This window comes from Callorhinus ursinus, unplaced genomic scaffold, assembly GCF_003265705.2.
Source record: "Callorhinus ursinus isolate GAN/ISIS: 27379988/994484 unplaced genomic scaffold, GSC_fseal_2.0 scaffold12, whole genome shotgun sequence".
NCBI classification, from domain to species: Eukaryota; Metazoa; Chordata; class Mammalia; order Carnivora; family Otariidae; genus Callorhinus; species Callorhinus ursinus.
The window spans coordinates 54,336,769-54,359,965 of record NW_027397074.1 but is presented as its reverse complement, the minus strand read 5'-3'; the positions used below and the strand labels follow the sequence as shown (position 1 = coordinate 54,359,965).

The window sequence follows — 23,197 nt, the reverse complement described above, 5'->3', positions numbered from 1 at the left end:
TCTTTCTTTCTTTCTTTCTTTCTCTTTCTCTCTCTCTCTTTCTCTCTCTCTCTCTTTCTCTCTCTCTCTCTTTCTTTCTCTCTCTCTCTTTCTTTCTCTCTCTCTCTCTCTTTCTTTCTTTCTTTAAATGGAAACTGAGTTGATAATTTAGGAAGAGCCAAGTAAATTGTGGTGAAGCCCTCAGTTCAGTTGGCCTTTCCAATTCTTGACTATCTGTGAGCTCTTTAGTTTGAAGAAATTGAGTCACCTCAAAATGGCAGTACCTTTTCCTCTCCTCCAAACTGGTAACACTCAGCAAGACAAATGAAATCATTACACCTAGGGCTTTAATCTATATCTTCTAAACCTCCAGAATGAAAACTGCCTAACCTTCTAACCAAATTTTAGGATACATTCAACTCTTAAATGCAATGTTCCCCCCCTCAATAGTATTTTGTCTGATATCCCCCTGTCATTTCCTCATTTCCTTCACTTATCTACTAGCTGGCTCCTCCCTGTTTTCCCCTACTTGGGTCCTCTCTATCCTTTTGCATTCTCTAATCTCTATGGCACTTACTGTTTAGAGTACATTGATGTATTTCTCTTTTCATGTTTACATATATCCTTCCCTAATACATATTGTTTTTCTTTCTTGGATTTTCTTAAGCACTGTCTCTGACTGAATGCTTTTCTTTTTTCATTATTTTATCCTTTGTTAGGTATTCAGCTTACGTTAAAAAAAAAAATCACTAATGGGTAAATGAATTCTGGCTCCGATAGGGCAAAACCAGAATACTAGTCACTTTACCATCTTCCAGCCCCTACCCCTAATAGCATGATGTCTTTGCTTTTCATTTACTTTTCAGTTCTTTTCTTCCTTTACACGTGCTACATAATGTTGCCAGTGTCTCTGATCGGATCCTTTGATGAGAAGTCCTAGTAAATTGATCTTCACTTGCAAAAGAATTTACAGGACCTCAAGAATTTTGTTAAATCCATCTGATTCTCTATTTGAAAGCATTGTTTCTGGTACCCCAGATTTGAACAGTGTTCTTCCCAGCGGGAGGGACTGTTCTTATGTAGCGTGTCTGGCACACGCAGCTATTCACAAATATCAGCTCCTGATGATGTTAGTGGTGATGGTGATGGTGTGGGTGAGTATTTTGAAGGCAAGAGGACCGAAGCGGGAAGAGAACAGAAACACCAGTAATGAGGTGGGGATAATGGGAGAGCGTGAGTCAGGAAGAAATAGCTGCTGGGACAGATGGATTATAACACATGTTAGTTTGTCTTCATCCTCCTGCCTCTGGGTTTTAAAAGGAACCAATAGCACGACATAGAAGTATCCCAAAGCTGCACTGACTGTTTCACCGTCCAACCATCCAGACCATTTATACTCCCCTCTGTCATTCCTTGTGGATATTGGGGGACAGATGCACCTCCATTCTGCTGCCTTCAGTCACCCAACTCAAATGGAGTGGGGGCAGGGAGGGGAATGAAGGATAGGTAGGTAAAAATGGAATGAACATTTAATTAAAGTTCCTGAGTACTTGCCAGATTTAACCTAGCCTAAATTCTTTAGGACCCACACACCAAAAAGTGTGAGGACATGATGATGCAGTCCTGCCCTGTTCTTCATTTCTTGAGTCCTTGACCCTTGGGTATGCCCCATCTAGGTCAGATTTGAGCCCCAGGAAAGGCTCCATCTTCTCTCTGAGCGTAATGCTTTTTTTTTTTTTCCAAACAAATTTTCCTGATGTTTTAACCACTTCATCGAACACCAAGCAAACAAACTAACAAGACACTGCTTTTGTTGTTTGTTCATACTGTTCATACTGTTGAGGGAGAACCAAAGGAAGATCCTTATGTAGATGTGTGCTAAATAATCTTTGCATTTCTTTTTTATTCGAGCATGATTGTTGTCATTCTTATGGTTCATGTTTGAGATAGCTTTGTAGTACAATAAATTATGAATGGGGAATAACTTGCACATGGTAAGTCATGATATAGGTAGAGAATCTTTGGAGCACAGATTTATCATCCTCTTGAATCCACCATCCAAATACATTTTAAAATTGAGTTCATACTAGGTATTTACTCAAAGGGTACAGAAATACAGATTCAAATGAATGCATGCACCCCGATGTTTATAGCAGCATTATCAGTAATACCCAAACTATGGAAAGACCCAAAATGTTCACTGATAAATGGGTAAAGAAGGTGTTGTATATTGATATACAATGAATATTCCTCAGCCATCAAAGAGAATGAAATCTTGCCATTTGCAATGACATGGATGGAGCTAGAGTGTATTATGCTGAGTGAAATAAGTCAGAGAAAGACAAATACCATGATCTCACTCATGTGTGGAGTTTAAGAAAGAAAACAGATGAACATATGGGAAAGGGAAAAAGAAAAAAAGGAAGAGAGGGAAATAAGCCAGAAGAGACTCTTAATGATAGAGAACAAACTGAAGGTTGATGGAGGGGTGGGGTGGGGGGTGGGGGATGGGCTAGATGGGTGATGGGGATTAAGGAAGGCACTTGTTGTGATGAGCCGTGGGTGTTATATGTAAGTGATGAACCACTGAATTCTACTCCAGAAACCAATATTGCACTGTATGTTAACTACCTAAAATTTAAATTAAAAACAAATAAGAAAATAGATTTAAAAAATTGAGTTCAATTTAACGATGACTGGAAGTTTTAGAAATAAGTCCGCTTTGATCGGCTTCATTTTCTATCACTAATGTAAGTAATGGACTTTTTTCCATTCCTTTTGTTGTTGTTGTTTCTTGTTTAAAATAATAGAAGAAAAACAAGAGGGAATTAAAAAGCAGAAAGAGAAGTAGCATCTCAGAAATATACAAACGTAGTCACAAGATGGCATTAATTTCTGTAGTTCTTGCCTGAGATTTGGGGGGAAAAGAGAGGAAAAATGTACACTCTAGTAATGTCACTATAATTGGGGTTAAGAAAAAAGGTAATTTTACTAAATATCCTTCTATTTGTCCTGCTAAATTCTTCTCAGTAGAAAATAATACCATTAGGAGTTTCTAATGCACATAATATTAATAGAATCTTGGTTTTGTTATAATCACTTTTGTTACTTAAGTTTTTAAAGATAGATTTATTTATTTATTTATCTGAGAGACAAGAGAGGGTGTGCATGAGCAGGAGGAAGGGCAGAGAGAGAGAGAGAGAGAGTGAGAAAATCCCAAGCCGAGCGTGGAGCCTTACGCAGGGCTCATTGGCACGACCCTGAGATCACGACCTGAGCCAAAACCGAGAGTGAACACTTAACCCAGCCAGGTGCGCCTTTTGCTTAAGTTTTAAGAAAATGTCTATGAATATCCCTAAAATCCTTGAGTAATTATATGACTTTATATTTCTGTCTACCTTTATGGTGTTTAGTAAGTATTCATAGGTCTTATAGAGTTCAAGGACCTCTAGGGACAGGTAGCCATGGACAGTTGCTGGCGTGAATGTCTGTGCAGGGACATCTCCGTCTGGCGGGGGAGGGGCTGGAGAAGAGGTTGTAGGGGCTAGAAACCAGACTTCCTCTTTTTAGTGTTCTCAAGTTTTGTTCACTCGCTATGAACCTCCTTAAACACGGGAAAACTCAGGTAGTCAAGTTGGAAAAATGTTTTCTAGAAACTATTCCTATAGATTGTTTGGATTTTTGTCTGCATAGTAACCTTTCATTTAAAACAATGCTATTATAGTTGTGGGCTTGTTGAAGCAAGTTCAGATTTCCATTCATGCTATTTCTGTCCTTCTATTTTTTACTCTGGTATCTCTCATTTATTTTAGGTTTAGCAGTTTCCCTACAGCTATTACATGGAGACATTGAACAAATCAGAAGAGAATACTCATCAGTATTTTCTCACGGAGTGTCTATAACGAGGAAGTTGGGTTTTTCTAATATTATTATGCCTGGTAAGTGACTTGGGATGGACCAAAGGTTGACATATGGGTATTATGTCTATTTTTGACACTTGAGAAATTTTTCAAATTGTCAGGTTTGAAGAGTTCAAACGGACCATGCTAAAGAAGGAAATGAGGTATATGATAATAAATAAGCAAAAGTTTCTTAAAAATATCTTTACATTTTGGTTTTAATAGGGTGGGTAACTTGGAGGGCCATGCCGCTTCCTTTATGACCATGATAAGAAGGGAAACCGGGGTAGGATCCAGAAAATATTTTACCCTTTGATGGAAAATGTTGATGAAGTCACTTAGGGGAAATCCTTACAGGTTTTGATCAGAATAATTACTGAGCAGCAGTTCGCCCTTCTTGGAGGATTTTTCTACCAAGATATGTATATGTAAATAAGCAGCCATATGCAAATACCATATGTATTTCTACACCCTTCCTAGTTCTGTTTGAGATCTATTCACGTCTCTTTTCACAACCTAAAAGGACTCAAAAAAAGTGTCTGTTTCTAAGTGGGGAAGGTGGCAATTCATGAGAATCACACTGTTCAAGTAAATGCCAGGTCGTAGCTTTTCTCAGTGCGCCACATCCCAGCTTCTACAACCAAGAGAAAAGTGGACCAACTGAAATACTCTGAAATTGTGAACAGTGTTTTTAGAAACGAGATCAGGTAAATCTCTGTTTAAATCCCGTGTGTGCAAGCAAGCGCGGGAAGTTGCATCTGACAGGGCTCCCGGCACAAGTGTGAGAGGGATGAAGACTGCTGTGGACGAAGACCTGATGGGATGCACAAAGTGACCAGCATTGCCCTGTTGCAGCATCTCAGGATCTCTTTATGCAAATCTGTTCGTGCAGGGAGGGCTCAGGGAGAGCCTGGAAATTTCCTGAAATGACCTGACCTGGCCTGGGCACCCGCTGTGCCTGAGCATCTAATGCCACTGTTGTTGAAAATGACTGTTTATAGAACTGTTTACTTGGTGGCCTGTTACTCAGCGACTCTCTTCATTATTTCCTTCAGTTGCTATAAATAACTGGTATTTCCTTTGTAACAAAGAAAAAATTTCATGCCACTGGGAAGCAAATTGATGGGTAAATCTAATATAAAAAACATATTTCCAAACAGAATGCAGACAGCTGCTGGAAGAATTCCTCAGCTTGGTCTCTGGGCAGTATCATTGAGAAGTGGAGAAACATAAAGCCACATGACACTTCACCAGCTGAATAATTGTCTGGGATGTGCTGTGCTCATGCCACTTCTGTCTGGCTTTAATGATGGAAATGAACTTTGTGTGGAAGAAGGCTCGCATCTGTCCCCCCTGCTGCACCACATTACAGCGGCGAGGTTTGCTCTGCCCAGGAAATCAGTCCTCCCGGACACAAGTCCGCAGTGCTGGGGATGCCAAGAGATTATTTTAAAGCTCTTGCTTCTTTTTCTCTTCTCCTTTTTCTTGTGTGGCTTCTTAATCTTCCAAATTAGAGGAAGAAGGGAAAGACATGTGTATTTACATAAACAGCTGAAAGCAACTTTAAACTCAGTGGAATTTTTTTCCATTGGCAAACATATGTTCATTGTTCTGTTTCCCTTTATTTTCAGAATGTTGACTTGTCAGTTAATTCTCACTGGTGGCTCTAATGAAAACTTGAGCAGAATTCTTCAATGAGAAAATGTATGGGCACATTTCTGAGGCCAGTATTGCCCTGACCGTCTGCTGGCATGGTTTTTTCTTTTCACTTTCTAGACTCATCCTTCAGAGTTGATTTGTGTTCGGATAGGGATCTGGACAGGTGAGGGTTGTGCTTGGACCAAGGGGATAGATTCATCAACACAGCTGCTGCGTCCCCGTAGAAGGAGTTTTCTGTGGTCTTGACACTGACAGGAGCATACACAAAACTCCTGTTGAGCATGATAGCATGGAATCTGTGCTAGACTCTTTTTGGAATGGGAAAAACACAGAAACAGAAACTCTCCCCTTGGTCTGGCAGCTGTAGGGGCACGTGTCTGAGATGTCACCTAGTGTGAGGAGAGGTGATCTGGCCACACGCTTTCCAGCTACCATGACCCTTCCCTGTTGCTAAGGGTCGGTCATCCAGCACTTTGTTTCTTAGAGTGCCTAATTTTCAAAGAGGATAAGTCACTTTCTTTTGAAGCTCCATCACTGCTGCCTACAAACCACATAACTCTGCCGAAAGTTCCATCGTCTGCTCTCTGAGCCCATGATGGGGAGGGCAGCAAAAATATTTCAGTCCGTGCTCTCCGGTGGAAATGTAATGAGAGCCACAAATGTAATTTTAACTTTTCTAGTAGCCACTTTCAAAAGAGTGAGAAGAAGGAGTTGAGATTAATTTTAATAATGTATTTTATTTAACCCACTACATCCAAAATGGTATCATTTCAGTAGATAATTCATGTAAAAAATTCTTAATGAGTTATTGTACACTCTCTTTTTTTCACCTCCATCCTTGAAGGCTGGGGAGTGTTGTCCATTTACAGCATGTCTCTTTTCAGCCAAGTCCCATTTCAAGTACTCACTTGCCACATGTGGCACTGGTTACGGTATTGGACAGCCTGCCTCTAAATGTCTTAACAGACCGTACTGTATATCGGGAAGCACGAAGTTTCCATCCACCAGACATTTTGGAGCAAAGCTGGCTGATGTGTCCGGAATGTCATGGGAGGTCAGGCCGAGCCCTCTCCCACCCTGAAGGTCCATTCTCATTCTGACTTTAATGGTTCTTTCTAGACAAAATGGTCTTCGCTTTAATCATTGCCTTCCTACTTTATCTTCCCCATTTGTGCCCTGTTCCCTTGGAGGCTTATTCCCATGTATCAACTAGTCAAACTGTCATTCTTTCTTGGGAAACCCCTAGTTAATTCCTTCCGGTACATTCAGTCTTTCCTAGGAGGAAAGACTGTGAAGCTCCTAACTGAAAGGAATTAAGTAAAAGTTGTGGAGTGTTGGAGGAGGGAGGGGTTGAGATTTGGAGGCTAGAGGCTCACGCTGAAAACAGTCAGCAGAGCCCATGTTTCAAGTGGCTGCCCGTGGAAGTAGCTTTGACAGTGTTCTCAAGATTTACTTAAGTTTATTCTTCAAGCGTCATTCAGAGTAAGCCTCTTTTTTCTTTCGTTGTTAGGTGATGATTCACATAAGTCAAATTTCTCTGGGTCAAAGTTGATTAGATAATGATTTACAGGCTAGGGTAAGAGAAATGTTGTACATATGTTTGTCTCATGTTTAAGAAGATATGCAGTTTTTTTTCTTTTAAGTATATTATTATTCTTTATCAGTCACTGACAGAGACATGCGTATCAGCAGATGGAATTGCCTGAGATAAGCCTTCTTTGGGTAAAAGCAGGTGGAAGCCAGTATGATATGATTTGATCTTCCTTAAAAATACATCCTAAATCAAACCTCACCACCCCTCAGTCCGAGTCACTGGGCCTCCATGTCATATACGTGTAACCCCCACTTGGCTGAGACCTGAACCCCACGATCATGCTAGGGGTGGGGGTCATAGTCTTTCAGCCAATGAATACCACAGTGATCCGAGAGAGGTGGAGGCTGAGGATCCTCCATGTTATGCTGAGGTGGGATTCCAGCCCCAAATCAGAATGGGGGAGGGGCTAGTGCCTCCAAAATGTTGAAGTTACAGACCCCATTACTCAAGGGTGTAGGACTTTCTCCAGCTGGCCCTACCAGAGGTCCATTCCTCATCCTGGAGTGTGATGGACATCAGAGAGCCACAGCCCATCCCTATTCCTGTCTTGACAGGAGTCAAGACAGGACTGGCAGGCCTATCATGGGTGCTATTGTAGTGTTTGCCATTGTTTGCTTAAGAGGCATAAGCAAAACTCAAAAAGCTATGCCCCCCAAAAGTTCAATATCTCATAATACTCTCCTAAAGTAAAACAAAAATGAGAATAACAACAACAAAAAAAAGCAGAGAAAACATTTCACAGAAGTGCACTCTATGTGAGAACTCCAAAGTTCAGTTTTCAACCCACCCATAAATGTTTCCTTTCTGTGGTCTGCTTTGATTTCCAGTTACCTGTGGTCTGTCCCTGTCCCTCCCCCCACCCATGAACGTATCATGAAGTGATAGAATCTTGGGTATGGATGGCATATTGTATTAGCTTCTTAAAGCTGCTGTTACAGATCACTACAGATGGGATGGCTGAAAACACCACAAAAATACTATCTTCCAGTTCTGGAGATCAAAAATGTATACAGGTCTTACTGGGCTAAAAGCAAGCCCTATCAACGGGGCTGCATTTTTTCTGATGACTCTAAGAGAAATTCAGTTCCTTGCCTTATCCAGCTTCTGGAGACTGCCCACACTCCTTGGCTCACGGCCCCACATCATTCCAATGTCTGCTTTCCTCATCACATCCCCTTTCTCTGATTCTGGTCCTCCTGCCTCCCTCTCCCCCCTTGTAATTATATCGAACCTATCCTGATAATCCAAGAGAATCTCCCCATCTCAAGATCCTTACTTAATTAATCATAGCCCCAAAGTCCCTTTTGCTGTGTAAGGTAACATATTGCCAGGTTCCCAGGATTAGGACCTGGACATCTTTTGGGAGTGCAGGGGGTGTCCTTATTCTGCCTGCCGCACACATGAAGGGCCATGCAGCCCAGCCTGTGTGTCCAGTGCATGAATTCCTTCCTCAGGTTCCTGGTGATGGTTTTCTGGCACATACTTAAATATTGATAATGACCGAGAACACATCATATCTCAGAATGACCTCTGTCAAGTTTCTCTCTACCTTCTACCCATTGGGTTGAGTTTTTCTGCTTGAAACCTCAACGTTTTTAAATTCAGTTAACTCTATTGTCACCCTCATTCCTCTGATGAGTTCTGAGTCCTTTCCCCATATTATTTACGATCTGGGTGATACTGCTCATGTCTGTCCTGGTCCAGTAAAGATGGTCTCTAGAACTAAAATCGGTACTTCAGGCCTGGGCCAACCAGTGCAGAAGAGAGAAGGACTCATACCTTCCTTGCTCACGGCACTGATGTGGTGAAGAAAGCTGAACTGCACTTATTTGATGGCCATTCTCACCCTGTTGAATTACATTTTTTCATACTAAAAAAATGTGATTTTATTTTAATATAAGCTGATAATATGTTGGACACATTTCTTAATCTCTACAAATCGGTCTTATTATCAATAAAATGGAAATAACAGGGCCTTCTTAAAACTTCGATGTGAGAATTTAATGAGCTGTTGTCTTTATAGTGCCTGGCAAAGTCCCTAACTACCATCTATCTGCTACTACTGTCCTCATCATTAGCATAATTTAAGTTCTTAGTCTTAGACATATGTTGATTTGTTTTTGACTAAGGGACAGAAACTTTTTTTTTCCAGTTCCATAAATATTAACAAATATCCAGCACAGATTAAGGCACTTGATTAGCCCATGGCTGAGTGCGGTGGTTTGCTTGATGTGGTGAGCTTGCTCTCTGTGGCTTTATCCAAGGAGTTCATAGCACAGAATCAAAGATCACGGTTTTCAGCTACTGACGGAAACCTCTTGGCTACTGAGGTCAAGCCATAAATCGACCCCATTTGACTGCAGTCGCTGAACTCTTCTGAATTTGTTCCCATTGTTGTGACCTTACATTTTTTTCTGTCTACAGTGATATTTTCAGAAGCCTTTCACAAGTGCAAAGCCAGTGGGCCTGCTGAACAGAAGAAAGTGTTATGCACATCAAATTTACAGAGTATTAAATTTGAGAGGTGCAAGGTGTTAATAAACCTTGTCAGGAAAATAGCTTTTCACACTAGTGCTATGACTCCATTTCATACCCACTTTATGGTTTCTCTCTTAATTACCCAAGATGCTTTCTTAACACCATTTGGGCTTATTAGTTTTCCCCAGAGCTGACCTCAAGTGTATTGATTTTAATTCGCACATGTTTCAACTTTAGCCTGCTGCATGTTTTGGCGAGATGCGGTACCTCGCAGTACTGGACCACGGCAGCTGCAGAATTCCTGGGGAGACGCGTGTAGAATGTCACCCAGGAGAAATGTTCTCCTTGTCGTGTGTTCTCTTTTCAGAGAAGTCTTACTTGAGTCTAAAAGGTTTGCAAGAGAGAAAGGGGTTGCAGGAATAGTGTCTGTTAAAGACCAGAAAAGGAGAGCGTGTGCATAAGGGGCTCTTATTTACGAATGTGTATATTTCAGAAGTTCTTCTCTAAGTCACAGACACAGCATAACATGAAAAAGTAGTCTTGTCCCTCCGACCATCTCTCTTACCCCTGCCTCTGCCTTTACCCCACCTCCATTTTAATAACACAGAAACGTGAGGCCTGGAGGTTTATATTGCCCTGTCTAGACTCCAATCACACAGTGCAGACAGTAGAGAGAGAGAGAGAGAGAGAGACTTGAATCCAGATCTTTTATTCCAGTCGTGCTGTAACTCTGTATCCTTCAGGCTTATTTGAATTTACAATCTCTTCTGAATTCAGAAGAGTCCAGCTGTGGTGTGAGCGAAACAGGCTTTGTGGATTGATTTGGGAAGCTAATGCCATTTTCAGCCTTGCTCCTTGATCAAAATATATCCTCCCTTCCTCAGATCTCTCATCTCCTCCGTGAGGTCTTTTCTTCATATAACACCCCCTCGGCCCCCATCCGTCACTCTCTCTGGCCTCTTCTCGGCCTTACTCTTATCCCAGCACTTCCTATTATTATTCAACATGCTATATATTTGACTTCTTTATTAAAGACCTCCCCGTTCCTAGAATCTCAGCTCTGTGGGAAAAGGATTTTTCCTTTGCTTTGTTCACAGTGGGGTCTACCTGGTCTACCTGGCCTAGAATATTATCTGGCACATAGTGGGTACTCAAAATATATTTGCGGCATGACCACGTGGAGACAGAATTTCCTAGCACCGGCTATACACTTCTCCCCACTGCCCCTCTTCCTCCTTCAGGCCCGGCCTACAGCGTGGGCAAAACTGGTCAGCTTGCAAGCCTCCCTCATCCCCTCTTGCCTTTGCGAAAGTCAGAGTTGCCATTCCTTCCAGCAGATGAGAGTGGAAAGCCCCTCCGCAAGAAACACTCCTCATTCTGCAGGACAATTAATCCCCATGTGGTTTGGACTAGCTAATGACTCATTATGAAAACTTCCTAAGGTAGAAACCCCTGTAGCTACACTTCCCATTAATCAGTGTATGTTGTGGTCTATTTGTAAGCAGAGCTACTCATTATGTGTCACCTACTCCAAGAAGCAAAGGAATTTTACTATTGTTAACAGACCTCTCTTGCTCTCAGCTACCTTGATTTGAGTGTTGCTTTTTTATCTGCCGAATCTGTTAGTGGGGAAACTATTGTCAAGAATTTCCTCCCAGACATATTGTTGAAATCGCACGTGTGCAGACCATTAGCAATACCAGGCCTATTTTGATTTGGTTGTAATTGGTTGAGTCAGAGGACAGAGTCTGTGAATGTACTATTCATTCTGTAATGGGATTGTTAAATTGTTAAAATGCACTTATATTAAAGATGTGTATGTGTATGGTAATGAATACATACAGTAATTTCATCCTTTTTGGAACTTACTCATTTTCTCTCTTTTATGGCCCATCTGTTTCCTGGTCAGCTCAGGTCATTCGTAAATGATGCCATCATCAAAAGTTGGTCTTCGTGGAGGAAGGTGACCAGTCACACTGGTATTCCCCCATGGTTTTGAAAGCTGGGGTACTTTCTTGTACACACTTTGGTCAGGAAGTTTTCTAAATCTCCCAGTTGTGGTCTTATTTGTATGATTATTGTTCCTTCTAGCGATCTGCGCTTTTTTTGTGGAGAGGTTTTTTTATTAGAGAAAAAAAAAAGAGTATTGACGGTGATTCTTCTAATGTTTGAAAGCTCTGTTAAGTAAAAGTGAATTCAACTCTGCCAACCTTACCAGTATTTATCTTCAAAAACTTTCTGGTAACAGTCTGTTTACTTCTTTCTCACTTCCCTATTCACTCACCACTTACCCTTAATTCTTATAGGAGAGGTAAAAGCATGCTTTCAGGCTGTTTGCCTAAGTTTGCTCATTGGCATCAAATTTCTCTTTTTTCTTGGGGCAATAAGTTTTATAAATCACTAATGGAGAAAAAAATAAATGGCATATGTGTTCATAGAATATGTCAGTTTGAATCTTACTTGTTTTATAGCTTGATGGTAAGGAATTTGCAGCCAAGCTTGTCTGCCTAACTGAATTATTCTACATCTGTGTTCATAAAGCACTAACCTGGATTCTTCCAGCAGTGAGATCATTTTGTCCATGAATTTTGGGAAAAGATTTAAATTGTAACTCTACCCTTTGCAGTCCTGTCATTTTATTGCACTTGGGTATTTCTTCTACTCTAAGTGTTGTGTCTATAAAGTATTAAGACTGGATTCTTTGAGCCACCCTGCTAGGCTGTCATTTTGTAATCACACCTCATAAATGAAATGAGGGAAATATTGAAAAATGGTGAAACTTGACAACACCTTCCTACTCAATCCCCATATTCACCTCCTAACTGTACATTTTCGGTATTGCAAATTCAGACCAGCAGAGGCTGGTCTTCACTTCTCTTGGATATTGGCAGTGAGGGTGGGAACCCTTATATAAAAGTGTAAATATAGTATTTTTACTTTTATATGTATGCTATAATGGTACATTTTATGAACTAAGGTTTTTCTTGATAGTGTACTTTATTACACTTCCTAGTTTTATACACACACACATACACACATAAATATATATAAACATGGTTTTAATTTTCCTACTAGGTGAAATGAGAAATGATTTATACATCACTATGGAAAGGGGCGAATTTGAGAAAGGAGGGAAGAGCGTGGCCAGAAACGTGGAAGTGACCATGTTCATTGTGGAGAACAGTGGCCAGATCTTAAAGGTATGTGAATACTGGGTACTTTCTGCTAAAACGATCCCGTGTCATCATTTTGGGTTCACCTTTAATGTGATCCGTTAATTTCTGTACTTGCAGTCTTTTCGATCTTATTTTTCTCCTCCACCCCTGTATAGTTTTCTTTCCTTTTTTTTAATCATTGAAATACCTTCCAGAAAAGAAAGTAGAGAAACAAGAAGGTTTTACAGTCGGCTTGTCTCATGAATTGTGGCAGGAATTTCCTCACAGCAGCTCTTCCTTAAATGTAGCATTTTTATTGTCATTCCATTCTCCCCCTTTCATCTGTCTTAGTTTTGGAGGTGAACACTTTGTCTTTGGCGACTGGTTAAAAAAAATAATAATAAAAAAAATAAAAACTGCCACATTTAGTCCCATGTATTTTCATTTTGATCAAAATAGGCCATGCGGAGTGGGCTATTACTGATTGGGGCGGTGATAGCAGGTTCCTTTATGCGAGAAGTTGTTCGTGCGAGCCTCGCAGCTTCCTGCATTTCCCAGGGAGGCACAGAAGAGGCTTGTGACAGCGGCAGCCTGAGGACTTCACCGCGTAGGTGAACCCCAAACTGGGCATGCAGTTGCCTGCCTCGTGCTTGGCCCCGAGGTCCACCCTCGGCACAGGAGGCCCTGGGAGATGTGCGTCAGCATTAAACAGACGCGGCCACTGGCAGAGGCAGGTGCAAAACAGCATTGCAAAGGACGGGGGAGGCTGTTCTCCATGAAGTGCAGTTTGGAGAGCAGGCAGATAGAGCAAAACAATTGCTCTGCTGTTTTTCAGATAATCGCTAAACGAGGCTGTCTTTAACCTGCATGTTTCCTTTGTTAGGATTTTATCTCCTTTGGCTCTGGAGAGCCGCCAGCTAGTGAGTACCACTCCTTTGTGCTTTATCATAACAACAGTCCCAGGTGGTCCGAACTGCTCAAACTTCCTATTCCTGTGGATAAATTCAGGGGCGCGCACATCCGCTTTGAATTTCGGCATTGTTCCAGTAAGTGTTTCTTGGGGTTGGCTTTGTTGTGCTCGGGTAAGGTGCTTGCTGAGCTGTGGTGACAGTATGGGCTAATCTGCAGAAAGGGTGACAAAGCAGAGACCCGCAAGAGGGAGGAATGAGGGTCAGTGGGGTCCTGAGAGGTGAGTGGGCTCACTTCTTCTTAAAGAACCAATAACCTCTGTGGAAACATACAGGAAGGAGAAGGAGGGAAACAATACATACGGAAGTCTACAGGGTTCTCCTTAGATTGATCGTTTTCATAAAAAATGAGTTTATCACTTTCATAGTCTAGAAAGATTAGACAGAAAGGGGAGACACACAGCATTAACAACTTGTCTGGCTCAGGGGGCTTAGGCAGTCCTGACCCATCTGCTGCTCTCCAGCCAAGAGCTCACCCAGCTCTCAGGCAGCTCCGGGGAAACCACGAGGACTTTCCTGGGCCTGTGAAGTCCCTAGGAAAGCCTCTGATTGGCTCAGATTTATAGCTGATTTGCATATGTCTGCATCACCGTGCCAAGTAATTATCAGTTGAATAGGCCTTAGAGATGATGCGAAATAATTGCTTCATTTTACAGAACTAAAAAAATCCCAAGATGTAGAGATGATAAAGGATTTGCCCATATAAACATCACTGTCCCTAAAATTTTCATTTCTTGACATCTCTCTTTTAATTCTTTTGCACCCTTGACCAACCTCTCAAGTCCTCACTCCCATCTTCTGGCATCCCTGTGTCCCTGACATGTATCTTAGACACTACCAGAAGTGCTTGCTTCGGGAACAAACGAGAGGCGCAGAGGAATCACGTTACTGGAGAAACGGCTGACTTCTGTCTAATCTGGGAAGAATGGGGGCAGTGCCCATAGACAGGCGGTGCCCTCGCCCAAGTGCTGTGTCATTCACCCAGGATTCAGAGAGAGGACTGTCTGTTGCGGGGATGCATGTTTTGGAATTGGCTCAGGGAGCTCCAGTAATGATGCCTCGCTGGATGTTTCAGAATGTAGGGCGATGACTAGCAAGGTCTTACCGTTCTTCCAAATGCCCAGAGGAGTGTCGTGGAAAAGACTACGAGTGGCAACACGTAGAGCACTTGGAACGGTGCTATAGCATTCCTTCCCCGATCTTTGTTACAAATTCTCAGTCGAGCTCATACGAGCTTTGAGCTTTAAGGTACAAAAAAGAGACAAGTAAAGATGAAATGAGAGAAAAGGGAGAAAGAACATTTGGAGAAATTTGTTCTAACTTAGAACTTGGAAAAGGGAAAAAAAGGCTATTTTCAGTAAAACCTATTAGATCTCTGTCCTCCTGTCCTTGTATTTCGAACCTTGTTCACGGTGTTAGTTTGTTTTTTGAATATTCGTTGTCAAAATTCAGAAGAAACAGCACAAGCATAAAGAAAAGAAATCTCCATGAGCCCATAAACTGAATAATCAGAGCAGTTACTTTATCACACGAGCTCCCAAGTATTTCTCTGTGTATATGTATATATATAATATGTATTTATTTATTTTTTAAAAAGATTTTATTTATTCTAGAGGGAGAGAATGAGATAGAAATAGAGAACACGAGAGGGGGGAGGGCCTGAGGGAGGAGCAGACTCCCCGCCAAGCAGGGAGCCCGATGCGGGACTCGATCCCGGGACTCCAGGATCATGACCTGAGCCGAAGGCAGTCACTTAACTGACTGAGCCACCCAGGCGCCCTATATTATATGTATTTAAAGATTTTACTTATTTGAGAGCAAGAAAGCGAGAGACAGAGCATGAGCGGCGGTGGGGGTGGGTGGTGCAGAGGGAGACGGAGCAGCAGACTCCCCACTGAGCAGGGAGCCTGACGACACGGGGCTCGATCCCAGGACCCTGAGATCCTGACCTGAGCCAAAGGCAGATGCTTAACCGACTGAGCCACCCAGGCGCCCCTGTGTACATATATTTATTCAAGAAGTATCTTTTGTTCATGAAACACATGTTTACTGAACACTTGCTGTGTGTCAAGGACTTTACTGGGTATTGGAGATACACGAGTGAACACAACTGAATATCTCCTCTCATAGGGCTTTTGTGCTAGAAAGGGAAGACAGACAATATCTGAGCAAATAAGTACATACTATATCAGGCCGTGATAAGTGCTGTAAAGAAGATTAAATTGGGATTAGGTGCTGGAAAGTGATGGTGCTGTGTTGCTATTTTACAAAGAAGCTCTCTGATAATGAGATTTATCAGCAACAAGCTGAAAGAAAGGCATGAGCCTTTGGGTATCTGGGAAAAGACTATTAACAGGCAGAGAGAACAGTAAATATAAAACACTTAAGCTTGAAACACGCTTGGCAGTTTTGAGGAATATCAAGGAGGCCAGAAGGAGCAGCTGAGAGAGTTTGGAGATGAGGCCAGAGATGTAGCAAAGGGAACCAGATATCCCATGTTGTCTTGTAAGTCATGGGGAAGACTTCAGACTTTGTTTGGAGCAAGGAGCGCCCTTAGAGGATTTAGATTTAAAGAAGAGGCTGGCCGCTTTTGTATGATAGGTTGTAGGTGGGAACAGAAAGACCATTCAAGAGGCTTTAGCAGTCCTCCAAGTAAGAGGTTAAAATGGTTTGCATTAGAATGGTAGTAGGTCAGTTCTTTTTCACAGATTTATTGATAGACTAGGTATGAAGGAAGGAGAAAAGTCAAGGATGACCCCCAAGATTTTGGCCTGAGAGAGGGCAACATGAAAAATCAAATTTTTGGAGAGCAAAAACCAAACATTGCATGTGAAATCTGAGAAGTCTCTTAGACATTCAAGATGTCAAATAGACAATTGAATGCAATCCAAGCTGGAGACTTAAGCTTGAGAAGGAGGACATACGGTTCAGTGCTGTGCTGTAAATATTTAATAACCACAATTTGAGCTGGGGGAGAGGGGAGCCCTGAATTATAGGATTTGCTGATTTCCATCGAGTAATTATTCCCACCATGGCCAAATCCAAGCTACCAACATGACCATCACTGAACTTGGAGTTGGGAAAAGATGCACAGTGTCAACTCTTGCGAGGCACTACCAGCCAGCTCCAGCATATCACCGATGCCCATGATTTTCAGAGCCATGGCACCGGATGCGATTTCTAAACAGTAAGTTTAGGTAGGAAAGGGAAGTCCAAGAACGGCTCTCTGGTGTACTTTCACATTGAGATCTGAGGAGAATGAGAAGAAGCCATTAAGGAAATTAAGAAGGAATAGCCAGTGAGGTAGAAGGAGAATCCAGGAAGTTAATAGAAGAAAGATTTTCAAGAGAGGATTGATCTGCTATGTCCGGTGCCAGTGATAAATAAGTGGAGGACAGAGGGAAAGATTATCACCTAGTTTGGCATCATGGAAGTCATTGAACCTAACGAGTGGTTTTAGTGGATTTGTGGTGATGGAAACCTGGCGCGAGTGAGTCCAAGAGTGAGGTGGAGGAAAGGAAGGGCAGGCAGTAGTACAGACAGATCTTTCCAGAAACTTTGCTCTAAAGAATACAAAAGAGCAGAGAAATGGCATAGTAACTCTAATGGAACGGTGGGTCACGGGAGGGTTGTTTTCCTTTTTTAAGATGGAGTTCTAAAACATGTTTGGTGCAAATGATTTGGTAGAGAGGACAAGCTGATGATGTAGAAGAAAGAGGGGTCAAATGTAGGAGCAGTGCCCTTGAGGAAGGGAAGCATGGGGTCCAGTGCTCTGGGTTAAGCGGACGGTTCAGGCATAGTGCAGGAGGGCCCATGCAGGTGGGGTAATGGGCGGAGCGTGTGGGAGCCCTCTGCGCATCTGCTGAGAGTAAGGGACATGCTGAGGTATTGGCGGCTTGAGAAGGGAAGGGGATGGATGAAATCCCTATCTGGAAAAGTGAAAAGGTGAGCTGGTTAGAAAAATGTGGCAGATTTGCCCAGCTCAGGGCCCATGTGTGGTTAATGTGCATTAATTAAAGTTAGATTAGTATGGTGCACATGCAGACTAAGGTGCAAGTTGGGTTTCTGCCCAGTACAATGTTAACGTTACAATAATGAGAAGCATGGAGGGGTAGCGGGTTAGAGAGGATTCGAAGTGATTAGAAGGATGAAGCGTAGAAATGGCAAGTGAGAGCAGAGGGGCATGGAGAGGGGGTCAGTAAATTGGAGGTCCCAGGACACAGTTGTTGGAGTTAGGGTATTAGAAAGAATGGATTGGAAAGTTAGGAGGTGGAATCCATAAACGTAGGGTCTTCATTAGTAAAAGGGGGTCATGTTAGGCGTCGTAGTCCATTCACCTTATTGGTGCTGATCTAGTGGCTCAGGACAAAAGGCCATGTACTTTAAACTTTGCTATTTATTTTTCTTTTATAACAAAAGACAAATTTGGGGAAACTATTGCTTTGTTTCTTACCTTTGCTAATTTTATTCATTCACGAAATTTTGTTACCCTCCCAAATTAAATACCAAAAATGACACCAAAAAGGTAATCACATAAACTTAGGAAAGTATTTCTAAGTAAATCTTCTTCCCTAAATCGTAAGTTCCATAGCCAGCACTCTCACTGATGTAGAGATTTCATCCTAGAGATCTTCACTGTGATTTTCACTTAACTTGAAAGAACAGTGATATTTTCCCAGTTTCTCTCTGGGGTTGAAATTAATGACTTTAGAAGAAAATCCTTTTCTAGAAGCACATTTTCAGGGATGTCCTATTGCTAGGGGCCAAAACCAGCAAGCCAAAATTACTATTCTCTGTGTGGTGTCCCACTTCCCTGTGGTTAAATGCCAGAAGCAATCATGAGGGAATGATGTGTTCCTAAGTCTCTTGTCTGATCTTCAAGGTCACCATATCTAACTCCTCTAGCTCAGGCCTTCCTGCATCCCAGAGCTGAACTCTTCTATCAAGTATAATGCTCCACTTCCACACCTGTGTGGGAAAGAATAACTGTCCAGCCCAGTATAGGCTGCAGACCCTGGAATTCCTCCCTGCCCATCTAAATACAAGGAGACAGTCCAGTAGAACCAACCAGTTTCGTTGAATGCTTTCTCCATTTTTGGAGAAAAGGAAAGTTGGTGGAAAGAACTGGAATGGTACTCGAGATCTAGAGCAAATTTCCTGATATCATGCGATCTCAATTTCCTTCTCTGTAAATAATTGCCAATGACCTTGACCTTTCTAGCCATTGTAAGTCTTCATTAGACATCTGAAAACCTCATTGCCCCATTTCCAGCTTCCAAAATACTACTATAATAAGCTCTTCTTAAGCTATAGATAGCAGTTCATGTTTTTTATCCACATGTCTAAGATCCCAGGGAAGTAGCTTCCACAGGGCTGTCTTCACACACATGGACATAGGGAAAGTTCTATTATAGGCCAAGGCAGAGCTTAGAAACTACCTTTGCACAAGTTGGAAACAAAACTTTGAATTTCACGTCCATTCATTCACTTGTTCGTGGATTTAACACATATTTGGTGAGAACCTGCTATGTTCTCGGCACTCTTTGAGGGCCAAGCTTAGAACAAAATAACATAGAATCCTGCCCGCAGTGATGCTTACGGCTGGGAGTGGAGGGTAGGACATGAAGAGAAAAAAAAACAGGCAATCCAGAAATTTTTTAAAACCATAATTTCAGGTAGTGAGTCCCATGAAGAAAATTCATCAAGCAGTGTCCTTTGCAGGCTACAGGGCAGGAATATGGGTTGGAGGGTGGCTGCTATAGATAGAGCTCTCATCAAAAAGCTGCTCTCAATTGTGCAGAGGGAACTGGTGAGTGTGCGTTGTATGTCTTGATGATCAGGCTTGTTGGCAATCTGTGAGTCGGAACACAGGTGTGTAAACAGGCATTTTAAAAAGCAAATAATTCTTTCTCTCTTCTCTCACAGCAAAGGAGAAAGGAGAGAAGAAACTGTTTGGTTTCTCCTTCGTCCCCCTGATGCAGGAAGATGGTAGGACTCTTCCAGATGGCACTCATGAGCTCATCGTGCATAAGGTAACATCAGTCAGATGTTGGCGACGGGCTGTGATAAACAGGGCTGAATTATTAACTCATTATCCTGTTATCACTCTGGAAAAGAGAAAAAAAATGACTGAAAAAAAATACTCTTTTGGAAGATTGCTGGCAAGGAGTGTGTCTTTTTGAAAGGATGGTCTCTGTGTTCTGTGTCATTCTGAAATGTGTTTTAAAGATGATTAATATCTTTATCTTAACTTAGGTGTAGATGTTTGGGAAAGTCTCTGTGTTGACCTTAAAGTTCTTTCCATTGCTGTGAGAGGATTAAATAACCTTACAAATAGGTTTTTAAATATTTCCAGTACATATGTGCTTTCGGTACCACCCCAGGAGTAAATTTAGCAGGGTCATCATTGCATGTTTCTGGTTTGCTGCTCTCACTAAGCAGGCAGAGATATGGTGCTCCTCTGTCCAGACAACATCAGCAGTTGTTACTTTCTATTTTGTGCATCAGGAATCGTCATAAAAACATTGGGAACGAAGTATACTGTAGTAGGCAATAAAAAGAAAGTTCACAAAACCAGAGCTCCTTAGAAGTTATCAGGGAATACTAGTAATAATGAAGCATACTAGTCACTGTAAAATACAGAATTTTCTTCAAAATACTTCTCTTTTGCATTTCTCTGTTTCTGGAATCACATGACATTCCCGGCTCTTACCAGCTCGCTCCTGAGCTGATTGGTCCTGCCCACCTGGCTCTTGTCTCCCTCTGGTCCAGATTTCATCAGCTGTTGGGGTGACCCATCTAAGGCGCAGGTCTAATGGGGCCTCTTCTCAATTTAAACCCCTTAAAAAAACTCCCGATTGCTGAAGAAATAAATCTCAGACTTCTCAGGATATTCAAGGCTTCCGACTCCCACTGCCTCACCTCTGAGTGCTTCTGTTCTTGATACCTTGGCTACACCCAGCTCCTTCTAGTTCCTTCCCCCACTGGCTGCTGGTTCTCCCTGCTATGACTTTGCCCTTGGCACCCCTAGAGTCATGCTTTCCCTTCCCTCTCTTCGTGGCTAACTCCTGCTCATCCTTGGAGGCTCACCTTGGCCATAACCTTCATCAGAAGAATAGTCCTCACTCCCCGGCCCCCACTCCCTGTGTTCCTAGCTGGCCAACTGCCCTCCCCTGAGTTCTCTAGATATCTGCACACATCTCTTACCATTGTACTTATAACACTCCCCTAATTATCTGATGCTCCCTCAGCTTACTCCAATAGATTTAGGAGTCCCTTAAGAGTGAGAACTTTGTCAGGGGTTCTGGCACACCTTAGGTGTGCAGCAAAGATTTATCGAATGAATGAAGGAGATACAAACAAAAACTTCCCTTACCTTTGGATTATTGCTAATAAAATGAGTGTCAGTGCACAACACACCTGGTCACTTCTGCTGGTATGCGCATGGATATGTATGTGCATGTTTCTTGAATCATGTATTTTCTAGTTATTTGTTCAACACATTTATCAACCACGAATGAAAAGTCAGGCACTAATCTAGGTTCTGGAAATGTAGTGGTGAACAAAACAGTTCAAGTCCCTTCTGTTTCTGGCATTTATGTTCTCTCCACTTCAAAAATGGACTTAAAGATGCTTACAATGTTAAAATACAAAGGAAACAGTATCTTAATCAGTAAAGCAAACAGAGGAAGTCAATGTACTAGATACCTGAGATGATCAGTTTATCTCGCTGTTAAGTGGGAGGTGCCTTTTGTGAGATACATGACAGGCAATGTCTTTAGCTACAGTTTTCCATATGGTACTTTGTATGAGTGTTTGTGATACTGTCTCTGTGTAACATTAAATCTTGACTCAGAAAAGGCAGGGTTAAGTTAATTAAAAGTGAGCTCCAGTTTTCCCACTAATATATAGAAGAATGAATCACTCTTATATGGCACATCAAGTGTGGGCTTTCTCACCTCTGGGTTAGACAGTGTTTTGGGGCAGGTGCTAAGTGTCCAGTCAAGTCCAGATTGACTTCTCTAAATGAATACAAATAATGCCAAGATTCACGGTTGGTTTTTAAAGACATCCATATTCTTAAGATGCCAGGAGGACAGGTAGCAGGCCTTGCTTCTCTACGGAAGCATTTAGGAGTTCAACTGGTATTGATCCCCAGAGAACCATTCTACTCTGATATCAGAGTTCTGTCGGGTGCCGGTTGCCAAGGGCAAACTTTTCTCAGAAGCAGAGCTTTGAATCTGCTCATGCCCCTGTACAGATTTTCATGGAGTATTCAGAATTCTGATCCATAAAGCATAGGAAAATTTATTTATTTGAGCTTGAGCAATTTAAAAGGCAAGTGTTCCCAGTGATCTTTCTGAACCACAAAGGAGGCTCAGAATTATGTCTGTAGATTATCTAATTTTGGGCAGACCTACTTCGAGGGGACCCATCAGGAAGCATTAGCTCCACAGAAGAACCGTAAGTAGCTGTGTTGTCTTATGATTAGCATTATTCAATGTTGCTTATTTAAAGAGGTGTGGGATTCTCGCCAAGTATAGCAACTTTTGTTTTTAGTCTAGTTGATGCCATGGTTTTCTTTTTCATGGTACTGAGCCAGCAAGTTCAGTTTCAGCCTAAGGCCTCTTGTAGTGTAATGATTATAAAACCGTATTAGGAACATAATACTTATCCTTCTTCTGTCATGGGAGGAAGGCACACAGCCTGCTGATAATTGCAGCCTTGAATTTACTATTAAAAAAAAAAGTAGAAAAGAGAAAAAAAAAAGGGAGGAGGAGTGGTTTCAAATCATTGAGTAGAAAAAATAGCCCATGTAATAAGTAGTGTTGAGATGACCATGATAGGTGTTGGAGGAAAAGAAAGAACTGGATTTCCTACCTTGCTTCTTGGACCAAAACAAGTTCCAGATTAAAGGTTTAAAAAAAAAAAAAAAAAACTTGTAAGAGCCTTAAAAATATGACTGAACATTTTTATAACATTGAGGTAAGGAGGGCCTTTCTAAGAATGGCTCAATGTTAGAAATCAGGTACAAAGAAAACCCCAAAAACTTGTAAGTTTGACTACATAAAATTTCAAACCTCTTATCGATAAAACTATCATAATCAAGGGTGAGAGAGACACATGACCAACTCAGAGAGTTGCAACGCAGCTTACAAAGGGTGACCGTTCCCAGTTGGCCATGAGTTACTACAGATTAGCCCCGAAGAGAGCTATTTACAAGATTTTACCATTCTACCTACCCAACCACTTCCCCTCTACTTAGCAGAGAAAACAGAAGCCATCAGACAGGAACTTTAACTTCCCGTGTTCTCTCCTTTGCCACCTGCAAACTTATAGGCATCCTTCCCTTCCTTCCTGCTTCCTGTCTCAGATGATGGGACAAGACTCCTCTCCAAGCCTAATTCTTCCACCTGCTTCCTTCAGGATCCCCCTCCTTCCTGACTCCCGAGAGACCCTGCCCTT

The 23,197-nt window shown here is 41.9% G+C and overlaps 1 protein-coding gene across 1 annotated transcript in view; it reads left to right on the top strand.

Annotated features, from left to right (window-relative positions):
* Positions 1-23,197, top strand: part of DOCK4 (dedicator of cytokinesis 4) — a 422,501-nt gene that overhangs the window by 250,409 nt on the left and 148,895 nt on the right. The window contains exons 14-17 of the mRNA XM_073899086.1: positions 3,792-3,917; positions 12,685-12,809; positions 13,648-13,810; positions 19,658-19,764. Of these exons, the coding sequence (XP_073755187.1) occupies positions 3,792-3,917; positions 12,685-12,809; positions 13,648-13,810; positions 19,658-19,764 (521 nt within the window). The remainder of the gene's footprint in view (positions 1-3,791; positions 3,918-12,684; positions 12,810-13,647; positions 13,811-19,657; positions 19,765-23,197) is intronic.